The 24,666-nt window shown below is 43.7% G+C and overlaps 1 protein-coding gene across 1 annotated transcript in view; it reads right to left on the bottom strand.

Moving 5' to 3' along the window:
- Positions 1-24,168, bottom strand: part of CCNT1 (cyclin T1) — a 30,401-nt gene extending 6,233 nt beyond the window's left edge. Inside the window, exons 1-6 of the mRNA XM_044287566.1 lie at positions 23,972-24,168; positions 17,017-17,098; positions 11,295-11,423; positions 6,504-6,564; positions 5,643-5,705; positions 3,776-3,821 (exon numbers count right to left, since the gene is read on the bottom strand). Of these exons, the coding sequence (XP_044143501.1) occupies positions 3,776-3,821; positions 5,643-5,705; positions 6,504-6,564; positions 11,295-11,423; positions 17,017-17,098; positions 23,972-24,117 (527 nt within the window). The 5' untranslated portion in view covers positions 24,118-24,168. The remainder of the gene's footprint in view (positions 1-3,775; positions 3,822-5,642; positions 5,706-6,503; positions 6,565-11,294; positions 11,424-17,016; positions 17,099-23,971) is intronic.
- Positions 24,169-24,666: the final 498 nt, after the last annotated feature.

Genomic DNA, 24,666 nt, shown 5'->3' with positions numbered 1-24,666 from the left:
AAGCAGCCACTAAGTTACGGCCATTATCAGACACAACCATGCCTGGTTGTAGGTTGAGTGGCGAGAGCCACAGCTCAGTGGCTGATCCCTTATACCCTGCCAAGGCTCTGCAGCGGTGTGCTGTTTGTCACCTAAGCAAATAGGTTTCAGCGCGGCCTGTTGCCGCTTCCCCACTGCAGTGCTACACTGCTTCCAGCTACTGACTGATGGCTGACTAATGCTGCAAGATGTGAATTCAGAGGTGGAAGTGGAGGAGTAGAAGGGGGGGTTGCAGCCACTAATGTAGGTGGTGGCGGAAATCCTGATGGAAGTAGTGCACGCAATCCTTGGCGTCGGTAGCACCTGTGTCATCCCAGGGTACGACTCGCTCCCGGCCTTCACAACATTCACCCAGTGTGCCATCAGAGAAATGTAGCATCCCTGGCCACAAGCACTTGTCCATGTGTCAGTCGTTAAGTGGACCTTCCCAATAACTATGTTGGTGAGGGCACAGGTGAGGGCACCACTGGACACCAGTTGGTGTAAGGCGGGGACGATACACTGGGAAAAACAGTGGCGGCTGGGGACTGAGTAACGAGGGACGGCCACCGCCATCAGGCTGTGGAAAGCCTCGGTGTCCACAAGCATAAATGGCAACATTTCCAGGGCCAGCAAAGGTGCGCATTTAGTGCTATGGCCTGTGGGCGGGTGATTGCGCTTTCGTTCAAAGGCCTGGGGTATGGATATCTGTACACTGCGCTGGGACACAGAAGTGGATGTGGTAGATGATGGTGCTTGCGAAGGTCCAGGTGCAGGGCGGGAGGCATTAGGGCCTGAGTATTGGACAGCACATAACACAGGGGAGGAGAAGGCAGTGGTGTGACCCGCAGACACTGATTGGGGACCCAGGCGTTCGGCCCACCCGGTTCAAATGACAATTCTTTTATCGTCCGCCAGACTGCGAAACACCAGACTGCGGAATACCTACCCCTTGGCAAGGGAGATTGCCACAAGGGGGTGCTCCGGGGAACAGTTGCGGGCCTGTTTGGTGTGGCCCGCCTTCTCCCTTTTGCCACCGCACTGCCTCTACCAGCCTGTTGCGGTGCTGCGGATCCCTCCCCCTCTGTACTGCTGTCCTCGCTTGGCTTGCCACCTTCCCAGGTTAGGTCAGTAATTTAATCGTCCACTACCTCCTCTTCCACTTCCTCACTCTGGTTATCCTCCTGACTTGTTGACCTAATAAGCACCTCACTTATTGACAACTGTGTCTCATTCTCATCATGAACCTCTTGAGACACTAATTGCGGTTGACTTATTGGCAACTGTATCTCATCATCATCCACCTCGTGAAACACTAATTGCCGTTCACCACCATCATCTTTTTCTGACTGTGGATGCTCAAGAGTTTGGGCATCAGTGCACAAGATCTCCTCATGTCCCTCTTCAAGCAGGCTTGGCGAGAGGGCCAAATCAAGGAATGGCGATGAAAAGAGCTCCTCGGAATATCCAAGTGTGGGATCACTTGTTTGCCAATACTCTGGTGAGAGGAAGGAGGATCAGGGTGAGGATTCTGTTGACCAGACTCTTGGCTACTGAGACTGGAATTTGTGGCAGACAGGGTGGTGCTTAACCGACTGGAAGCATTATCTGCTGCAATCCAACCGACTACCTGGTCGCACTGGTGTGACTTCGAGAGTGGTGTCCTGCGCCGCTCTGCAAACTGGGACATGAAGCTAGGTATCGTGGATTAGTGCGTTTCTTGTGCTCTGGCAGCAGGCACAGTTTCACCACGCCCAGGGCCACGGCCTCTGCGTGCAACATCAGCAGCATGGCCACTTCCCCATCCCTTACTGCTTGCCTTGAGCATATTAAATGGTATATATCAGGCATGCTCAACTTGCGGCCCTCCAGCTGTTGCAAAACTACAACTCCCAGCATGCCTGAACAGCCTACAGCTATCAGCCTACAGCAGGGCATGGTGGGAATTGTAGTTTTACAACAGCTGGAGGGCCGCAGGTTGAGCATCTCTGGTATATATGCTTGCAAGTATGTCACACGTACAGTAGCGCAGGTTTTGTAAGTGTATGCGCAAATAAATTAAACTGAATGTCACAGATATTTAGGATGCGCAAACGTTATACAGGAAATGTAGCACAGGTAATGTCGCTGTCACCAGCGGCGAAAAAATTAAACCAAATGTCACTGATATTTAGGATGTGCAAACGTTATACAGGAGATGTAGCGCAGGTAATGTCGCTGTCACCAGCAGCGAAAAAATTAGACTGAATGTCACTGATATTTCGGATGCGCTAACGTTATACTGGAGATGTAGTGCAAGTAATGTCGCTGACACCAGCGGCCAAACAATTGCGCTGAATTTCAAAGCGCAAATGTAAAACACTAGATGAAGTAGAGGTTGTGTCACTGTCAGCAGCGGCCAAACAATTGCACGCAATTTAGCGCAGGTTGCGCTAATAATATACATGGCAGCCAGATAAAACAATAGTCCTTAAAAGTTCCGTCCAGCCAATCACTGTAATGCCAGTAGCCAACATGGCTACGGCATTACAGTGAGTGCCAGTACCACCGCAGCCAATAAACGTGCGGGAAGGAGACTTGAGCATCGAACTTGAGCACACACAGTGTTCGGCCGAACACTGCGATGTGCCAAGCATCGAGATGCTCGAGTAAAAAAGTGTTCGGCCGAGCATGCTCGCCCAACACTAGTATGGACACCTCAAGTTATACTGAAAAAATGTTAAAGAGGACATGTCACTACTCCTGATATGTCTATTTTAATAACTACTTGCATTCCCCATGTACAGTAATAACAATTCTGGAGCCTCTATTCTTATGGCTCTATGTTGTGCCGTTCCTTTATTATTTCTACTAGAAGTTACGAATGAATTGCTAACAGTCTGCAGTAAGGGTACAGAAGGGTGGTAACCAGTTGGGGGGATTGGTGTGTCCCTGACAGCTATCTGTGTGTGTACACAGTCATAAAGGGAAGGCTGTGACCACACCAAGTTTCCAACGGGAGGATTTTTCTGATGGAAATCTTGGGCATACAAGTTTAACAGATGCCACTTAATAGCATCTATACCCCATAGGTGGTGAAGCTGGTAAAAAAATAACATTGCATGATACACGGTTTTTCAGTGGTTGGGTCTGTATGTAATAGTACAGGCTACAGTAACGAATTGGAAAACCCAGCTGATATCCGCCTGACAGAGGCTAAAAGTATACTAATTTGGCGTCTACTGGTATGATGGGGGCCTATGTGACTACTGCAGCCAATCTTTGAAACTGGCCCCTACCAATGACATTTTGACAAGGTCACATGACCGCTGCAACTGATCACTGGCTGCAGCAATCATAGGATCAAGCCAATATGTCATTGCTGGAGGCCGGCATTAAAAGATCAGCAGCCCATCCTGGAAGTGGAAACATGGGAGCAATAGGGGAGCAGTCAGGTGAGTATTATTCTGTTTATTTTAGACCATTCAATTTGGGGATGGACATTTCCTTTAATGTTTGCAGGGTTCCGCAACATCTATTTCTATTTGCATCAGAATTTAAAGACGCAATAAGCTGAGAAGACCTTAGTGGAATACGCTGTGAAGAAATAACTATACTTCAAATGTACAGGTGGCCCAAAAACATTTCAACAGTAAATATTTCAGTAAAGCTGGCAATAATTGTACATATTCCATGTTAAAGCCATTATGATGTCCCTGTATCCTAAAACAAGTCTTTTTTTCACCTTAAACCCTCAGAAATACGCTCATAAATTAACCTGTTGGTTGCCATGAAGTAGGATGTCTGAGCCAAGTCCTTGCTTGCTGAGGAGAAAGAGAGAGATAATTAAAATGGGTGCATAATAGGTTATTTCACACATTACAATATTTTAAAATTTGCTGGTTAGGTAGTCCTTCCACAGTGCTCACTCAGCTGTTTCTGCAGCTATCATAGCTTTGTACGGTGTGCAGCGGTGCTTATGCTCAGCCAATGCTCCATACAACTCCTCCTCAAATTCTATGATGTAACATTTACCTGCTACGCTGCAGGCAAAAAAAAAAACTTTAGAGGGAACAGAACCTTTCACATTGACCATGGTGTCTGAGCTGAAGACACCATGTTATAGAGCAGGAGGAGCTGAGCAGATTGATATATAGTTTTATGGGAAAAGATTCAGTAAAACTTGTAATTCATTAATTTATATCTCTGCTCATTCTGGGCTTTGAGGTCAAGCAGGCGGTCCTATCAGTGATTGACAGCCTTCCCTCTATGACTGTGTATACACACAGATAGCTGTCAGTCACTGATAGGACCGCCTCCTCGACTTTAAAAGCCCAGAATGAGCAGGAATATAAATGAATGAAATACAAGTTTCAATGAATCTTTGCCCCCAAAAAACTATCCGCTCAGCTCCTCCTGATCTGAAGTCAGAAAATATTTGTTTCTTATTTTCTTCCTCGGGCTCATGCATACGGTTGTAGTTTTGGTCCCCATCCGATCTGCAATTTTTATGGATCAGATGCGGACCAAATCATCTCAAAGAGGCAGAAAAATATGTGGACAGCACACCCGTATGTCTGTTCTGCGGCCCCACAAAAAAAATTAGAACATGTCCAATTCTTGTCCATTTTGTGGACAAGGATAGGACATTTGTGAAGGAGTGAAAAAAAATGTCTGCAGGCTCTTGACCAGCGTTTTGCGGACCACAAAAACGGCTATGGTTGTGTGCAGGAGCCCTAAAACCTAGCTGTGTCTTTTGGTCAGGTGTGTCTTAGGGAGCGTAAAATATGTTATGTAACAAATATTTTCTATTTCTACAATGCCCAATCAATACATTTCAAAATATAAAACTAGGAGGACATCACAATGCCTCATATATTTTCACAATACATATACTGTTCCCACACTTTCAAAAGCAGTTCAAAAGCCAAAATAAAGAGCATGTTGTATGGTTGAGATGTCAAACAAAAAAACCTCATACAAAAATGTGTTCGCAAACAGTCGGTTGCTGCTGTATATAGGGTTCCCACCCCAAGTAATATTTTTTCAAAGATAAATATTATCTTTGAAAAAAAAAAATAATATATCAACATTAAAAGGGTTTTCCGAGACTAGGAATAGGTCATCAGTATCTGATCGGTGGGGTTCTGACATTTGGGTCCATCACCGATCAGCTGTTTGAGAAGACACCACAGTAGCGCCGCTTCCTTCTCACAGCTTTTCCTAGGCCGTGACAAGTTCATTGGTCACGTGGCCAAGGCGCAGCTCAGCCCCATAGAAGTGATTGGGGCTGAGCTAAATCATCAAGCCTAGCCGCTATTAAATAGACGTCGCTGTGCTTGGTGAACAGAGAAAAGGTGGCCACGGTGTTACTGCGAGTGACAGCACCTTCCCAAACAGCAGATCAGCAGGGGGTGCTGGGTGTCAGATGTATCCAGAGGATAGGTCATCAGCAGAAAAGTCTCAAAAAACCTATTAACTACATTATCTGGTTACTGCAGGGAAAATGTAGTATTACATGGCTGTCAGTCATATAACTGTTAAGTAATGCATGAGGGAACCTGGTCCCCTAGTTCTCTGCTTTGGCTAATAGTACTAGCGTACTGAATTTAATGTGAGCCTGTGGAAAGGAAATGAATTCTCACCTCTTACCAACTGGGTACACTTCACTACATGAGTGTGTGGGTGATCAATAGTAATTTCAAACCCTGAAAAACAAAAGACAATACTTTAGATATTAATCTGAGATAAGGACGATTTGGTCTTAAAGGGGTTGTGTAGGCAGTATATGTCGGTGACCTATCCTCCGGATAGGTCATAAGTATCTGATCGGTGGGAGTCCAAGACTAGGCACCCCCGCCGATCAGCTGTTTGAAGAGGAGACGGAGCTCCATTTGAGTGTCTCAGCAGCGCGGTATAATTATAAGAACTCGGTACATTAATTGAAAAAAATGGCAAAAAATTGTGCTTAGTCCTTAAAGGGAATCTGTCAGCTCCAAAACCCCCAACCCCAAACAAGGGTAAGAGGTGTATAGTGTAAGTGATGCCAAGTCCGGTTATGTAATTATTATCCTCGATCCGATTCTGACAAACTAGCACTAAAATATACTGAGAGGACTCCTGTGCTCACGTACACAATGGAAAGGACTCGCAGTGGATCTTACTGCTGGCTCATTGGGGTACAGTGTCAGAATTCAAATGAGTATGGAGATAAAGATTACATAACCGGACTCAGCGTTACTTACACTGTATACTGCTTACTGTAGTTTGTGAGGTATTTTGGAGTTGACAGATTACCTATAAGGCCCCAAAGAGGTGGCCCTTAATGGGTTAAACACTGTACACCATAACACAAGGTAGTAAGGCCCTTGGGTAGCACGATTATCATCTACCACAGTGTTATTCTGCAGACTTTTCCTCCAGGTCAGTCTTGCTCCATGGCTGGGATCAAGGCTTAGTTGGGGCTTTCGTGGTTTTCCCTTTTTCAGCCATCCTGGAAGACTTACCCAGGGTCTGCAGTATAATGCTCTCTAGAATGACCAGGTCTTGGGCTTGTTGCAGGTATGCCTGTTGTTGAGAGGACAGGCAAATTACTCACTGGCAAGCACTCTGTACAAAACAGGGTTACAAACTGCAAAAAAGGGGGTCAGTCAGCACATCCCAATGTGCAGGTGCACGCTGCCATGGCTAGAAACATACAGGAAAAAAAGACAACAAAACAGCACTCTGCAAACACAAATAAAGTATAATAATGTCATAATTATAGAAAACATTCTGTTGCTAATGCTACGCTTATTTTGCAAATTTGAGATTCTTGACAAATCCATTTTGTACAAAATTATTTGGGCCCGTCTGCCAAACGTCAAGGCGATCTCTATAAGACGGGAACCTAACACTAAATTCTACCTGTTATGTGCCATAAAAATTCAGGGAGTGCAGGTTCCACATGCATGCTGGGTCTACTCTGCTTTTTAACACACCTAGCAGCACATAACAGGTAGGATTTAGTGTTAGGTTACTATCTTATAGAGATCGCCTTGACGTGTGGCAGACGGGACCAAATAATTTTGTACAAAATGTATTTGCCAAGAATCTCAAATCTGCAAAATAAGCGTAGCATTAGCACCAGAATGTTTTCTATAATTATGGCATTATTGTACCTTATTTGTGTTTGCAGAGTACTGCTGCATTGTCTCTTTTTGTCCTTTTTTTCCTGAGGGTTACAAACTGGTCAAGGTTCTACAGTAACTAACGATTATGTGGAATCTTAGAGCTGGTTCAAATGACTGCCCTCAGCCCGGAAACACAGCCTGTATGTCGGCCGACCGTGGATCCCCTGACCTGAAGTGACTGCATCATAGTGATTTATGATACAGACGGTCCCTTCCTGATCGCTGGTTTATTGTACTATACTCACATCATCATGTAAGTACAGTACAATAGATTTGCCATCAGACAGTAGCTGACGGTATCATAAATCACTATGGTGCAGTCACTTTGTGTCAGGAGAGCAGTGGTTGGACTGAGAGATGTGGCCAACCCACGTCATGTGAATCAGCTCTTATTATTTCTTCTCAATATGATGGGGAAGAGAATGTTTAATAAAAGATTTAATCATGTTCTGACCAAATGTTATTAGCAGCGAGAACAGACCAAACCTTACAGGGCGAGCCAACCTGCTAAAAGGCTACAGAGGCAAAAGGTTCAGTGAAAGACAAGACTACATGCAAACAAGTGCATAACAAGCATGCTCAGCGAACCCTCTCCCCTAGTCCATATCTGATCCTTACCAGTATTTTTGCCTTTCGCTGAGCTAATACAATGTACCTGTCCTAATCCTAAAATTCATAGACGGTAACAGTGTCTAAACAAACCCTGGATCTGAATACTTTTGTAATAGCGTGTAATTAAAAATTTAGTATAGCCATTGAGTTATTCACTGAAATCTATCTGTATAGCGCCACCTGCTGGTTTACAGGGCTGGTTCAAGCTTTGTTAGAAAGTATTGTCATGTACCAATATGATGTCTTATATCAATCATGGCATAACTCCTTTAACTAAAATTATTAACAATCTTCATATACTGTCTGCCTGCTTCCGGTAGACCTAGTATACACCTTGCATAGAAACAACTAAGGCTACTTTCACATTAGCGTTTTCAATTGAATATATTGATATATCCGTCATAGGATCTCAATAGCGGAAGAAAACGCTTCAGTTTTGTCCCCATTCATTGTCAATGGGGACAAAACTGAACTGAACAAAACGGAATGCTCCAAAATGCATTCCGTTCCGTTTTGTTGCATCCCTATCACGGACAGAATAACTGCTGCAAGCAGCGTTTTTCTGTTTGTGATGTGGTGCGGAGCAAGACGGATCCGTCCTGACACACAATGTAAGTCAATGGGGACGGATCCGTTTTCTCTGACACAATAGAAAACGGATTTGTCAGGAATAAGGACCGCCTTATCCTTAGTTATTATGTTTGCAGCGATATTAAATGTTTTATGGTTATATGTCGTAGTGTAACATATTCCGGTGTGATTTACACACACATATATATATATATATATATATATATATACACATTGTGTGCTTATGTATTTGTATCTTCTGTATTACAAGGGTAATTGATTTATGAATTGGCTTAAGGCTGCATAGAGAGAGTCGATCTGTCTGCCTCGTACCTGGGAAACAGCCAAACTGCTCCCCGGAAGATAGATAGCACAGAGATGCTAACGAGGGTGGGCCCGTTTGCTGATCACACTTCAGGACAGGGGACTGCAGACTCTCTGGCCCCATTTGTCAGTAGGGGGTTCCTAACCAGAGAATGAACAATAAGTTGTAATCCTTCATAACTTGTTCAGGAGGGGGCGGATGTCTCCATCTCCTCTGGTATGATGGGGGCATCGCATGGACACCAGACATGGCATATCAACTCGCCTTCATCTTCCTATAAGAAGGATCTCACCTTCCAGGCGTCCTGGACGTGTCACGTTTGATATGCTAGGACTCGGAACGGTGAGATATGAATTATGAAGAAGGGCTGGGGCCTGTATCTTCACCAAGGCAACTGGGAAAATATCTTTTGGATATTTTCACACCTGCTCCCTAGATGGCCAGGGGGCTGGCTACATGTGTAATGAAGCACAGCCCAGAGGGGCTGAGTCAGAGGTGTGAGGGAGAATCCCCCTCAGGCCTGCCCTTGGAGGAAAGACATAAAAATGTAATCCCTAGATATTTGGGTGTCACAAAGTGGGAGATCCAATCGAATTAGTTTGCGCACCATTACTCTGCCCAAATCTCCTGGGAGGAAAGGACTTTTACCACGCAACTGCTAAGTATCAGGACTTTCTATGTTTGCCATTTATGTATTTCTCTTGTTAATCATTTTTTGTAACCAAGTGCTGTCTATTTTTCATACATTAAACCTAAAAGTTTGATGGTTTATCTTGTAACCTCAAGAACCTGTTAGCTCCATGAAGAGTGTGTGTGCAGTCTGAGGCGGTATGTTGTTGTTCCGTGAGGCTTACTATCGTGTATGTGTCTGCTTGCGAGTGGAACACTCAGGGGTGTCCTGTCGACATTATAACTGGCGGGTGGTGGCGGCAAAAGTTTTGTGTTATTGTGTGGGTGTGCTTGCAGGCTTCAGGTGGCGATTTATTATGCTTGGGTTACGGCCCGGCACAGGGTGTAACAGCGTGTGAGGTGAATCGGCCTGAAGGGCTTGGGCAACCCTTGTCACGTGACGCGGTGGTCTGGTCTGGTCCCCAGTACGTGACATGATCCGTCCCCCATTGACTTTCAATGGTGGTCATGACGGATCCGTCTTGGCTATATAAGACATAATACAACCGGATCCGTTCATGACGGATGCATGCGGTTGTATTATTGTAACGGAAGCGTTTTTGCAGATCCATGACGGATCCGCAAAAAACGCTAGTGTGAAAGTAGCCTAATGGGGTTGCCTAAGATAATTAAAAATCTTTGACAGTCCTAAAATGGCCCCTTTCTCCAGCGTCATTCTCTGTGGCACCGGTCTGGTTCTCCTGCTGCTGATTGTTTATGCTGGAATGCAACACGTGACATCTGCGTTCTACTGCTGAGGACAGTGATTAGCTGCAACAGTCACTTGCTGATCCTCGACACATCCCTGTACAAATCACTAACACTGTGAAGTGCACAGTGACAAGAAGGTATACGGAATGTCACCGCTGCAGCCAAACACAGTTTTCACCTGTAGACCACTGAGGACAATGACTGGCTGCAGCGGTCATGTGATTTATGGCATCAAATCATTGCGTTTGTAAACAAACAATTGCAGAAGGACCGGACCAGTACCGCAGAGAATTGTGCTGGAGAAACGGGGAGCTTAAATTTTTTTTCATTTTAAGGCCATTCAAGATTTTTAATTAGACAATCCTTTAAGGCCTCATGCACACGACCGTACGTATTTTGCGGTCCGCTTGCATTCCGTCTTTTGCGGAACGGAACAGCTGGCCCCTAATAGAACAGTACTATCCTCGTTCGTCATGCGGACAATAATAGAACATGTTTTTTTTTTTTGCGGAACAGAAATACGAACATACGGAAAGCACAAGGAGTACATTCCGTTTTTTTTTTTTTGCGGACCCATTGAAATGAATGGTTCCATATACGGTCCTCCAAAAAAACTGAACGGACACGGAAAGAGAATACGTTAGTGTGCATGAGCCCTTAAGGTAACAGCAATTATTTTATTTTTTTAATAGTCGCTTGTAAAATCCCACTCTGCACCGGTGTTCACCTACATTTGTTTATTTTCCTTCAGTGGCCATACATTCATGTAACATCTGCAACCAATAACTGGCATCTGCAGTCTCGTGCCATACATCTTACCAGTGGGGCCAATGGGCACTTCAGTGCTGCAAGAAAAATAAAACTGCCAGGAACGGGCGGAGTATGAGTGCTGCAGTAGCATTGGGTTTAACAGGTGTGTAATGTTGGTATTTTTATTTTGTAACATTTTCTGCAGGGCAACCCCAGGCTCTAAAAAGTTCAGCCCTCGCTGTTGCTGTAAACCTGGCCGCTTCTGCAGCCATTGGGACCTGGTGAGGTGGAGGTACATTTATTGGACATTTAAAGGATATATTGTGGATATGCCATATTTATCAAGATGTTACAGATACGGAGGACTTGACATGCTCGTTAACTACATGTACACAGTGTAAATCGTGCTGAAATACTGCACCATGCACGGCCAGCTTCACACTGTGGACTATTTTTTATTGTATAAAATCACAGTAGTGGCTACATACCTCACTCTGAGTGTCTGGTAGAGGTTCCTGAGCATTAAGACAGGCATGAGCAACCTTGATGACATGCTCCAACTTACGAGGCTGTTCCTCCACCTTGGCTGCTAAAAACAAAGCAGCAGGCGCTACAGTCTGAGATAAAAAAAAATATTATAGTTACTTCATGGATTTTTTATTTAAAATCAAATATGTACTTTATTTAAAATAAAGGAAACAATTGCACAACATAAAATATAAATAAATACGGTATATATAGAGAGAGAGGTAGATTTACAAATACCATCTAAATGAAAACTTCGACTAGACAGTCTAAAGATGCTTAGGAAAAAGTATATGAAGTTCTCCAGCACTCTATATTTTATTTCACATCCTTAGGCTACATGCACACGACCGTATGCGTTTTGCGGTCCGCAAAAAAACTAACGGATGACTTTCCGTATGGCATCCGTTTTTTTTGCGGATCCATTGTAATAATGCCTATCCTTGTCCACAAACTAGAAAAAAATAGGACATGCACTATTTTTTGGGCAGAGCAACGGAATGGACATACATTGAAATGAATGGGTCAGCATCCTATCCACAAAAAAAACGGAAACAAAATACGGTTGTGTGCATGAGGCCTTAAAGACATTAAAAGTATTCAAAAACTCTCTGAGAAAGACAGATACAATGTATCATCTTTATGAACAGTATAAATATGCACCAGATTTATTATAGTGGCTGATGAATCTGATGCACCTTTAGGTTACCTGCGGAAATAACACAGAGTAATAAGGGCCCTTGCACACGACTGTATGCCCTCCTGAGCGGGCCATATGTCCTGGAGCGGCATTGATCGTGCGCACGGCAGTGAACAGCATCATAGAGTACAATGATACTATGCACATTGGGCCGCCCGCAGGGCTATTGTCCCACATATGAGTACCATTCTGGCAAAATGTCAAGAAGCATAGGGTCCTGTGTTATTTTTACAAAAAAAAAAAGAAGCAAAGGTTATAGTATAAATATATAGTAAATTTGAAAAAGTGTCGAGACTCTAGCTATAGTAGAGTCTAGAATCAAAGTTTTGATTAAAGGGATTGTCTTAATTCAGCAAATGGCATTTATCATGTAGAGAAAGTTAATACAAGGCACTTACTAACCGGGTGGATAAAAATCTATGATTTAAAAAATAATAAGAAGAAAAAAACAGTTTTTTTTTATTTTAATCAGATTTTTTTTTATATATAAAATGCTTTTTAAAAGGAAAATATATTACCATCCAAAGGTTTTTCCATCATGAAATAAAGATTTGTTTTTTAATTATGTAGAATAAGGCTGTATATGTTAATTGTTTTTAGTAAATAAATTCCATTAATCCATTCACAATGTCATGCTCTTCCAGAGGTTTCTTTAAGATTATTGGGCAGTTTCTCTGCCTACAAGATATTATCACAGATGCTCGGTTTACTTTTGCAGTTCTCAAAACTGAATTTGACTCAGCAGAGGTCACATGCCTCTTCTTCACAGCAAAAATGTTATAACATGAACAGAGTTGAGAAAAAGACCTTAATCCTAACTTCTACAAACCTATGAATACAGAATCAACCTAATCAAACTAATATGAAAAGTTGTTATTCTAAAATTCTTTATCTACTTGCATATAAGTTATACCAGCAATAATTAGTCTTTATGTAGAAAACTAGGATTTAAATCAAGCCTTACTGACTAGTGATTTAAATCAAATCCACCCTGGTTACTAATGTATTGTGATTGTCCATATTGTCTCCTTTGGTGGCTGGATTTATTTTTCCATCACATTACACACTGCCCGTTTTCATGGTTATGACACCCTGCAATCCAGCAGTGGTGGCAGGGCTGTGGAGTCGGTAAGGCTACTTTCACACTTGCGTTCAGAGCGTATCCGTCTGGTGTCTGCACAGACGGATCCGCTCCTATAATGCAGACGATGGGATCCGTTCAGAACGGATCCGTCTGCATTATAGTTTAGAAAAAAATCTAAGTGTAAAAGTTGCTCAGACGGATCCGTCCAGACTTTACATTGAAAGTCAATGGGGGACGGATCCGTTTGAAAATTGAGCCATATTGTGTCAACTTCAAACGGATCTGTCCCCATTGACTTACATTGTAAGTCTGGACGGATCCGCATGCCTCCGCACTGCAAGCAGCGTTCGGGTGTCCACCTGCTGAGCGGAGAGGAGGACAAACGGTGCCAAACTGATGCATTCTGAGCAGATCCGCATCCACTCAGATGCATTAGGGCAGTACGAATGCGTTCGGGGCCGCTTGTGAGAGCCTTCAAACGGAGCTCACAAGCGGAGCCCCGACTCCTCAATTTCCCCTAACTCTGACTCCCTCATACATGTTTAAGTGATAATTCAAGCTTTTTTTGTGTTTCTGTATTTCTAAATTTGAGATGTTAGAAAACAGTTTTCCCCCTTATATACTATGTATAGCATATAGAAGCCATCAGAGCAGCTAACCTCTCCAAACAGGAGCTCAGAGGAAAAGCAAACTAAAATATAAAGCATCCAGAGAGAACATGCCTGGACAATTGATTTATGCACAGTTTATTGAAAGTTTAGATATACTAAGAAGTACTTGCCTTAAAGGGGTTTTCTCAGCACGTTGATGCACTGGCTGACAGGCAGTTTGCACTCGCTCTACATCCCCAGGCCGGGGAGGGGGATCTCCACCAGTTATTAGCATATAACTTACTCTGACAGAGCAGGAGATTGTGATCTCTAACACAATTACAGGTAAAGCCGTGCTTCTCAGTCCTCACAACACTTGGACCTTTTGCTTACTGCATGTAATCTTGCTAAACCTTATAAATTCCCTCAGAGCTCAGTCCCATCGTTCCGCGGGGGCGAGGCCACTCCTGCTCTCAGCTAATCAGATATGCAGGTTACCATAGAAACCTGTGTGCAGTGAGAGACCTGCTGAACTGTCTAGACTCTATAGTTCATGACTAAGTAAAATCTACTGACCAATGGATTTAGAAAATGTCTTCTTTTAACTGTCCCTTTATGTTAGAAGCAAATCTTTGTAACTAGTGAGAAAAACTCTTTAATCCTGTTTTCTCTAGCAGATCTGAGATGAGTGCAGCCATTCCTTCCCAGGGCCTTTTTCCTCAGATCTGTAGAGAAGGAGCTTCACTACTGAGCATCTACATGAAGGGCAGCACACATTCATCTCAACTAAAAGCCTAGATCCTTAGATCAGGAATAGAACAGACACTTATAGGACATTTCATCATTTTCCCAAATTCTTATGAAAATATATTCAGCATAAGTGCCCTGTATTAACTGCGTCTACATGATAAATGCCATCTGTTGAAGTGACACAACCCCTTTAAAAAATGGCTGTACATTTCTAAGACCCCATTCACACGACTGTAGTTTGGGTCCGCATGTCATCCCTATTGTTTGCGGATTGGATGTGGACCCATTCATTTCAATAAGGCCGCAAAAAAATGCGAATACCCGTTCTGCAGTCCCACAAAAAAGATAGAATATGTCATATTTTTGTCCACTTTGGACAAGAATAGGCATTGTTACAATGGGTCCATCCAAAAAAAACAAAACGGATGCAACACGGACATAATGTGTAATTTTGTGGACTGCAAAATACATACGGTCGTGTGAATGCACCCTAAAAGAAGAAAAAATCTTTAAAGGGAACCTGTCACCGGGATTTTGTGTATAGAGCTGAGGACATGGGTTGCTAGATGGCCGCTAGCACATCGCAATACCCAGTCCCCATAGCTCTGTGTGCTTTTATTCTGTAAACAAAAACGATTTGATATACAGTTGCAAGAAAAAGTATGTGAACCCTTTGGAATGATATGGATTTCTGCACAAATTGGTCATAAAATGTGATCTGATCTGATCACAACAATAGACAATCACAGTCTGCTTAAACTAATAACACACAAAGAATTAAATGTTACCATGTTTTTATTGAACCCACCATGTAAACATTCACAGTGCAGGTGGAAAAAGTATGTGAACCCCTAGACTAATGACATCTCCAAGAGCTAATTGGAGTGGGGTGTCAGCCAACTGGAGTCCAATCAATGAGATGAGATTGGAGGTGTTGGTTACAGCTGCCCTGCCCTATAAAAAACACACACCAGTTCTGGGTTTGCTTTTCACAAGAAGCATTGCCTGATGTGAATGATGCCTTGCACGAAAGAGCTCTCAGAAGACCTATGATTAAGAATTGTTGACTTGCATAAAGCTGGAAAGGGTTATAAAAGAATCTCCAAAAGCCTTGCTGTTCATCAGTCCACGGTAAGACAAATTGTCTAAATTGTATAAATGGAGAATGTTCAGCACTGCTGCTACTCCCTAGGAGTGGTCGTTCTGTAAAGATGACTGCAAGAGCACAGCGCAGACTACTCAATGAGGTGAAGAAGAATCCTAGAGTGTCAGCTAAAGACTTACAAAAGTCTCTGGCATATGCTAACATCCCTGTTAGCAAATCTACGATACGTAAAACACTAAACAAGAATGGATTTCATGGGAGGAAACCACAGAGGAAGCCACTGCTGTCCAAAAAAAACATTGCTGCACATTTACAGTTTGCACAAGAGCACCTGGATGTTCCACAGCAGTACTGGCAAAATATTCTGTGGACAGATGAAACCAAAGTTGAGTTGTTTGGAAGAAACACACAATACAATGTGTGGAGAAAAAGAGGCACAGCACACCAACATCAAAACCTCATCCCAACTGTGAAGTATGGTGGTGGGGGCATCATGGTTTGGGGCTGCTTTGCTGCGTCAGAGCCTACACAGATTGCCATCATCAAAGAAAAAATTTATTCCGAAGTTTATCAAGACATTTTGCAGGAGAACTTAAGGCCATCTGTCCACCAGCTGAAGCTCAACAGAAGATGGGTGTTGCAACAGGACAACGACCCAAAGCATAGAAGTAAATTAACAACAGAATGGCTTAAACAGAAGAAAATACGCCTTCTGGAGTGGCCCAGTCAGAGTCCTGACCTTAACCCCATTGAGATGCTGTGACATGACCTCAAGAACGCGATTCACACCAGACATCCCAAGAATATTGCTGAACTGAAACAGTTCTATAAAGAGGAATGGTCAAGAATTACTCCTGACCGTTGTGCACGTCTGATCTGCAACTACAGGAAACGTTTGGTTGAAGTTATTGCTGCCAAAGGAGGTTCAACCAGTTATTAAATCCAAGGGTTCACATACTTTTTCCACCTGCACTGTGAATGTTTACATGGTGTGTTCAATAAAAACATGGTAACATTTAATTCTTTGTGTGTTATTAGTTTAAGCAGACTGTGATTGTCTATTGTTGTGACTTAGATGAAGATCAGATCACATTTTATGACCAATTTGTGCAGAAATCCATATCATTCCAAAGGGTTCACATACTTTTTCTTGCAACTGTATATGCAAATGAACCTGAGATGAGTCCTGTCCCTGACTCATCTCAGGGACAGGACTCATCTCAGGTTAATTTGCATATGTATCAAATCATGTTTTTTTACACAATAAAAGCACAGAGCTATGGGGACTGGGTATTGCGGATGTGCTAGCGGCCATCTAGCAACACGTGCTCAGCTCTATACCCAAAATCCTGGTGATAGGTTCCCTTTAAATAACCTTGCTATAGTTACTCTAACCACTGTAACTCATAAATGACAATACATTTGAGGAAAAGAAAATACACACAACATCACTTACGTTGCGGTGGAATCTTGTAAACGACTGGACCATATAGAAACGATGCATGTATACAATAGCTGTATTAATAGTCAGCTGAGATCTGCATTATTAAAACTAAGGAAAATACAACAGGTTATATCCACCTTCACAAACTTTGTTTTATTTTGTTAATGCAAATAATATAAAAAGTGAAGTAACTTTGCAAAATTTCCTATCGTTTTGTTTCTACAGCTCTTCTGCAGCCTATGGGTCTCCATAATAACGGACAACAAACTGACCATGTATAGTATGATCCTGTAGTCATATGAAACCACTTAGGTCCTGACTTATCAAACTGGTTTGGTCTTTATTTTGGAGTAAAATGTGACTTTTTCGTCATTTTACTTGTAAACCAAATTTATCAATTGCCTTTGACAGGCCGATGTTAATTTGTGTGCCTGCTAAAAGGCTACTTTCACACTGGCGTTTTGGCTTTCCGTTTGTGAGATCAGTTCAGGGCTCTCACAAGCGGTCCAAAACAGATCAGTTTTGCCCTAAGGCTACTTTCACACTAGCGTTGTTTTAATCCGGCGTTCAATTCAGACACTGGAACTGGCCGCCGGATCCGGAAAAACGTGTGAAAACGGATTACATTTGAATCCTGATCAGGCTTTCGATCACAATGGAAAAATGCATTGGAAAAAACGGATCCGCAATTTATGGACTTTAACTTTTTTTTCACATTTTTCGGGTTTAACATGCAAAAGCCGGATCCGTTTTGACTGAACACACGGGGCCGGATCCGGCGTTAATGCAAGTCAATGGGAAAAAAGCCTGATCAGGCCTTCAGTCAAAGTGTTCAGGCTTTTTGGCCGGAGGTAAAAATACTGCATGCTACGTTTTTCTGAAAAGCCTGATCAGTCAAAAAGACTGAACAGAAGACATCCTGATGCATCCTGAAGGACTGACTCTCCATTCAGAATGCATTAGGATAAAACTGATCAGTTCTTTTCCGGATTTGAGCCCCTAGGACGGAACTCAGCGCTGGAAAAGAAAAACGCTAGTGTGAAAGTACCCTAATGCAGGCATACTCAACCTGCGTCCCTCCAGCTGTTGTAAAACTACAACTCCCACAATGCCCTGCTGTAGGCTGTTCGGGCATGCAAGGAAATGTAGTTTTGCAACAGCTGGAGGGCCACAGGTTGAGCATGCCTGCCCTAATGCATTCTGAATGGAAAAGCATCTGCTCAGAATACATCAGTTCGCCTCTGTTCAGTCTCCATTCCGCTTTGGAGGTGGACACCAAAACGCTGCTTGCAGCGTTTTGGTGTCCGTCTGACAAAACGGAGCCAAACGGATCTGTTCTGACACACAATGTAAGTCAATGGGGACGGATCCGTTTTGTCTGACACAATAGAAAACAGATCCATCCCCCATTGACTTTCAATGGTGTTCAAGACGGATCCGTCATGGCTATATAAGACATAATACAACAGGATCCGTTCATGACGGATGCATGCGGTTGTATTATTGTAACGGAAGTGTTTTTACAGATCTATGACGGATCCGCAAAAAACGCTAGTGTGAAAGTAGCCTAAGTCAGAATAAGAAATCCAGCAGTTTTATGGGCGTTCCTATGGTATACATTGGTTTTTGCCATTATTTATGATAGGGACATTTGGAAATGTCACAAATAATTGTCCCAACTGCACTCCGCTCCTACCCTGCCATAGCTGCGGCAGGTGAAAAGTCAGAATGTGAGAGGGCTGGGCGCCACTTTTATAAATGATCTAAAATATTATTTTACATGCCCGTATAATATGAGCTTTAGACCGATTTTATACAGTCTTTTGGTCAATGTTTTCAATCAGTGATTGTGGACCATAACCAAGTACGGGTCAAAAACACAGAACCGGTGCAGATCTTTCCTTTATACATGATCTCTGTGTAGCTCCACTCCTGGTTTTGGCTCACAATCACTGATGGAAATCACTGACCAAACACTGATTGTGTGAAAGTGGCCTTATACTAATTTGTAGTATGGTTCAACTTTAAAGGGAAGTCACTGTTTAACCAGGCACAAAGCCTTGTAGGTAAAGCTCACCTGAATGCAATGATACCTTTTACTTAGCCACATCTCTATTATTTAAATGGAGCGAATGGCTGTGGCAGATAACGGTAACTCCGGTAGTCTGTTCCTCTGCCGAAACACACTACCAGAGTTAAGCCTCATGCATACATCCGTGGAACACAGTCCGTGAGATACCAGACTGGCATTACAATAGCGCACGGCGTCATAACAACCGATGGCGTCATGCTCTCCTGCAATGCCAGTCCGGTATCTCACGGACCACGTTCTACGGACGTCTGCATGAGGCTTAATTCTGGTAGTGTGTTTCAGCAGAGGAACAGACTACCGGAGTTACCGTATCTGGCACAGCATTCACTATAATGGGATCTACAATAAATTTACAGGTTCCCTTTAATAGCAACTATACCAAGATTTTCAAGCAACTTTTTAGCAAATCTGTCTTAAGCCTCATTCACACGTCCGTGTCTGTGCTCAAATATGTAAGCAGGTGGTCAGTGACGCATCCGTTTTTCACTGACATTAAACAGCTGAAAAATAATTTTCAAAGCATCTCTTCCTAATGATCCGTGAAACACCTCTGGTTTTCATGGACCCATAGACTATAATGGACGTGATGGATCCGTGAACACGGACAAAATAGAGCATGCATCCATGCTAAAAACACTGATGTCTGAATACACACATTAAGGCCTCATGCACACGACCGTTGTGTGCATCCGTGGCCGTTTTCCGTTTTTTTTCGCGGACCCATTGACTTTCAATGGGTCCGTGGAAAAATCTGAAAATGCACCGTTTGGCAGCCGCATCCGTGATCCGTTTTTCCTGGCCGTGAAAAAAATATGACCTGTCCTATTTTTTTCACGGCCAACGGTTCACGGACCCATTCAAGTCAATGGGTCCGTGAAAAATCACGGATGCACACAAGATTGTCATCCGTGTCCGTGATCCGCGTCTGTTTTTTCCTATCATTTCAATGGCAAACTTGACTTAGATATTTTTTTCATTTTTCATGTCCGTGGATCCGCCAAAAAACAAGGAAGACCCACGGAAGAAAAAACGGTCACGGATCCCGTTTTTGCGGACCTTAAAAAAAAAACGGTCGTGTGCATGAGGCCTAAAATGAATGGGGACGTGTGCTGTCCGTGGAGAACACTGATGTGTGAATGAGGCTTTACTGATGAAATTTCCACATGCGGAGTTTGTGCTATAGTCATATGTATCAGATTTGAAAGCAAATAGAGATATTACTGTGGCATGTACACGGACGAACCAATCTACCACTTGTGAATATACAATAACTATAGGTGATGCAGACGTTGCAGCTGCCCCTGGGCCTCAGGAACCCCAAAATTACCCCTTACCCCACAACAGACTAGTACCATAAGGCCCCTTGCAGATAAGTGTGTAACACTTACAGTTCTGGAATGTATTGGATAACACTGACATAATGCTGTCAGTGTCATCCATTTCCAGAATTGTAAGGCCCCTTTCACACGGGCGAGATTTCCGCGCGAGTGCAATACATGAGGTGAACGCATTGCACCCGCACTGAATCCGGACCCATTCATTTCTATGGGGCTGTGCACACGAGCTGTGATTTTCACGCATCACTTGTGCATTGAGTGAAAATCGCAGCATGCTCTATATTGTGCGTTTTTCACGTAACGCAGGCCCAATAGAAGTGAATGGGGCTGGGTGAAAATCACAAGCATCCGCAAGCAAGTGCAGATGCGGTGTGAATTTCACGCACGGTTGCTAGGTGATGATCGGGATTGGGACCTAATCATTATTATTTTCCCTTATAACATGGTTATAAGGGAAAATAATAGCATTCTGAATACAGAATTCATAGTACAATAGGGCTGGAGGGGTTAAATAAATAAATAAAATAATTTAACTCACCTTAATCCACTTGTTCGCGCAGGCGGCATCTCTTCTGTTCTGAATAGGACCTTTGATGACATCACTATGTTTATCACATGGTCCACATGATTCATCACCATGGTGATGGATCATGTGACTGACCATGTGATGAGCATAGTGACGTCATCAAAGGTCCTTTTCCTCACAGATGAAGACAGAAGAGATGCCGGCTGAGCGAACAAGTGGATTAAGGTGAGTTAAATTATTTTATTTATTTTTTTAACCCCTCCAGCCCTATTGTACTATGAATTCTGTATTCAGAATGCTATTATTTTCCCTTATAACCATGTTATAAGGGAAAATAATACAATCTACACAACCTTGAACCCAAACCTGAACTTCTGTGAAGAAGTTCGGGTCTGGGTACTACAGTCAGTTTTTTATCACGCGCGTGCAAAACACATTGCACCCGCGCAATAAAAACTCAACAACGGAACGCAATCGCAGTCAAAACTGACTGCAACTGGGTACCTTCTCGCTCGGGTTTGCCGCTATGCACAGGGACGCATCCGGACACGCTCGTCTGCAAGGGGCCTAAGGATTACATAGCATCATAAATCAATATAATGCTATGTGACCCTGGCAGTGCTGGGAGGTCAGGCCGGCAGCTGTGGACTCGTAGCGTGACACACACACTCGTCTGCAAGGGGCCTAAATTAGAAGCGATTACAAATTGAGACCCAGGGGCTTCAAGTTACACCTATGATCAAAGGACAGCTACGTAAAAACCAAAGTCCATGCAAGACCAGTTTCAGATGAGTGCGTTCACTGTGAGAAACACCCCCTGCGTGGGAGCACGCTCTTGTAATGGGATCTCACTGCATTGATTTATAATCCTGTGTGTCCCTGCTGTAATGACATGTACTGACGGCAATCAATACAATTCATTACAGATGACATTGGGCAGGGACCCACAGCATTACAAATTATACAGTTCTGTACACACAACCACATGTATTCTGCGGTCCGTGGATTCTCAAAATGCAACTTCCCCCTATTATAAATGCACATTAGGACATGTTCTATAATTTGTAGAACGGCCGCACAAATACGGATAGCACACTGATGACATCGGTGTGCTGTCCTCATTTAGGGACCATAGAAGTGATTGGGCCCTTGTGTGATCTGCAAAAAAAATGTGGATTGAACATGGACCCAAACAATGGTTATGAGTAGAGATGAGCGAACTTCTGTTTTAAGTTCGGCGTCTAAAGTTTGGGTTTGGATTAGCGGAGAATCCCGATCTGGAACCGGATATGGATTCCGACTTCCGTTGTGGTCCGTGGTAGCGGAATCAATAATCGGCCATTATTGATTCCGCTACCAGGGACCACAACGGAAGTCGGAATCCATATCCGGTTCCAGATCGGGATTCTCCGCTAATCCAAACCCGAACTTTAGACGCCGAACTTAAAACAGAAGTTCGCTCATCTCTAGTTATGAGGCCTAATGCCGTGAGCAGAGATGAGGAAATCCCGCTCCCACAGTGAACGCGCTCGTCTGAAACCGGCCTAACAGTGTGTACTAAGAGGGGAGTCATTTTACATTCCAGCCAAATCCACTCTGTACGAGGATTTGCCTCACAGGATTAGATGTGCAGCAAACGCACACGGAGAGACGTGAATTCTGCAGAAGCTTTGCCCATGCCATAAAATGAATCCATTCAAACTATAAGGGGTGGGTTCACACCTGCGTTCTGAATTCAGTTATAAAAAGGATGTAACAGAAAATAACGGAATCCATAGGACGGATCCGTTATGCTGCCCATAAACTTGTATTATGACGGAATGCAAAACAGAAGCCTTTTAAATGCTTCCGTTTTGCATCCCGTCATAATACAAGTCTATGGGCAGCATAACGGATCCGTCCTTCCGTCTTATGGATTCCGTTATAACCATTTTATAACGGAAAGCCATAACGGAATCCAGAACGCAGATCTGACCCCACCCTTAAAATACTGACATTGTGCAGTCAGCCTGTGCGGAATCCTTTTATTAAGCCACTTTTTATCTAGTTTACTTCTAGCAATCATTCATTTGACGTTTATTTCACAATTATAAGTGATGCAAATTGATACGTAATCGCCGACAGCATTCCTAAGGCTACTTTCACACTGGCGATACTTTACCAGCAGGGGGACAGCCTGCCAGATCCACTTTACCATTTGCACATGGTTGCTGTCAGAAGTCCACCCGACCCGATTTGCTATAATGGGCACCGGTTGATGACAAGCACCTCTCGTCATGTCAGCGGTCCCCATTATAATGAATGGGGGGCCAGACGGACTTTCAACAGCACACGTGTCCAAGCAGTACTACGGATCCGGCAACGGAAAAGCTTACCGCGAGTGTGAAAGTAGCCCAAGTCTGCACTCTACAGAAATGACATCCTGGATGCACAGTACACGGTCCTCCTGAGAACACAGGGCACACAAAAAATAAAAAGGTAACGCAATATTTATTGAATTAAAGACACCACACATCTGGATCCGGTTTATTATCACACGTTCTGCGGTCGGTTTTTATTTTTTTTGTGCCTTGTATTAGGTTTAACAACCCAACTGTAACTTTTCCTGCTACAATAATCAGAGCCACCACTGTGCCCGTGGTAATACACCATTACTGCTGATAGGAACCTACTGCCATCCAAAACTGCTCATCTACAAGTCACCATGACTGCAAGAGGTCCCACAGGGGGCCAGTCATGTATCTGTAAAGTAGGATCATGCCCCCTGGTGGGGGGGTTCAGTAATGACACCTCATATGACCGTGGGGCTAAACACACGTCTGGGGGGGCTGCCCCGACACCTTCCTAACACGCAGTATGGTTGTCAGCAGCAAGGGTCGTGAGCAGTCGTGTGTGTCCAGCGCAGCGCTCGTCCTTCACGCATCGTACAGAGGGAGGCAACGGCTCCCCTCCTGTGAACACAGCCGCCCAGCTCTAGGCCTTCCTTCCTGACTACAGCCCAGGGAAGGATACACGTTAAGCCGTTGGCCCATATCTTGCAGGAGGTTAGCCGCCTGCTGCCGGTAAGAAAGCTCCTTATCTGGGTCCAAGCCGGCGCGGCGTGAGGGGCTGTTCTCTAGCTGTTCCCGGGTGAAATACCAGCGGCTCGGCGGCGCCATGACGGAGTAAATGGGACCGCGCGAGAGAAAACAGGAAGTACGTCATGCCGAACCCTGCACGGCCTCACCGCGTACACCGGAAGTGCTTCTGGGAGGGCGGAGCGAAGTGACGTCAGTACGACGACGCTTCTTATATAAGGAAGGGTGCTGCGGCTGTAGCGCTCTGATACTCCGATTGTGTAACTTAGGCAGCGGTGGGTGGTGTGCGCGCTGTCCAGGCAGGCAGAGGTTAAAGGAGTTGTCTCATGTCAGTAAATTATTATTTATTATTATAGGGCCATTCATTCGATGGCGCTGTACATAGGATAAGGGGAGCACATACATAATCCAGACAACTGCACTAAGCATGAACAAGAGCAGTTACACACTGGTACAGAAGGAGAGAGGGCCCTGCCCATGAGTAGCAGTTATTATGTAGACAAAGTTATTACAAGACACGTAGCGATTGCCAATATTGTCTCCTTTGATGGCTATATTTATTTCTCAGTTGCATCATACATTTCTGGTTTCCATGGTTACGACCACCTTGAAATCATGTCTAGTCTTTAC

Source organism: Bufo gargarizans, chromosome 3, assembly GCF_014858855.1.
Source record: "Bufo gargarizans isolate SCDJY-AF-19 chromosome 3, ASM1485885v1, whole genome shotgun sequence".
Taxonomy (NCBI): Eukaryota; Metazoa; Chordata; class Amphibia; order Anura; family Bufonidae; genus Bufo; species Bufo gargarizans.
This window is presented reverse-complemented; position numbering and strand designations above follow the sequence as displayed.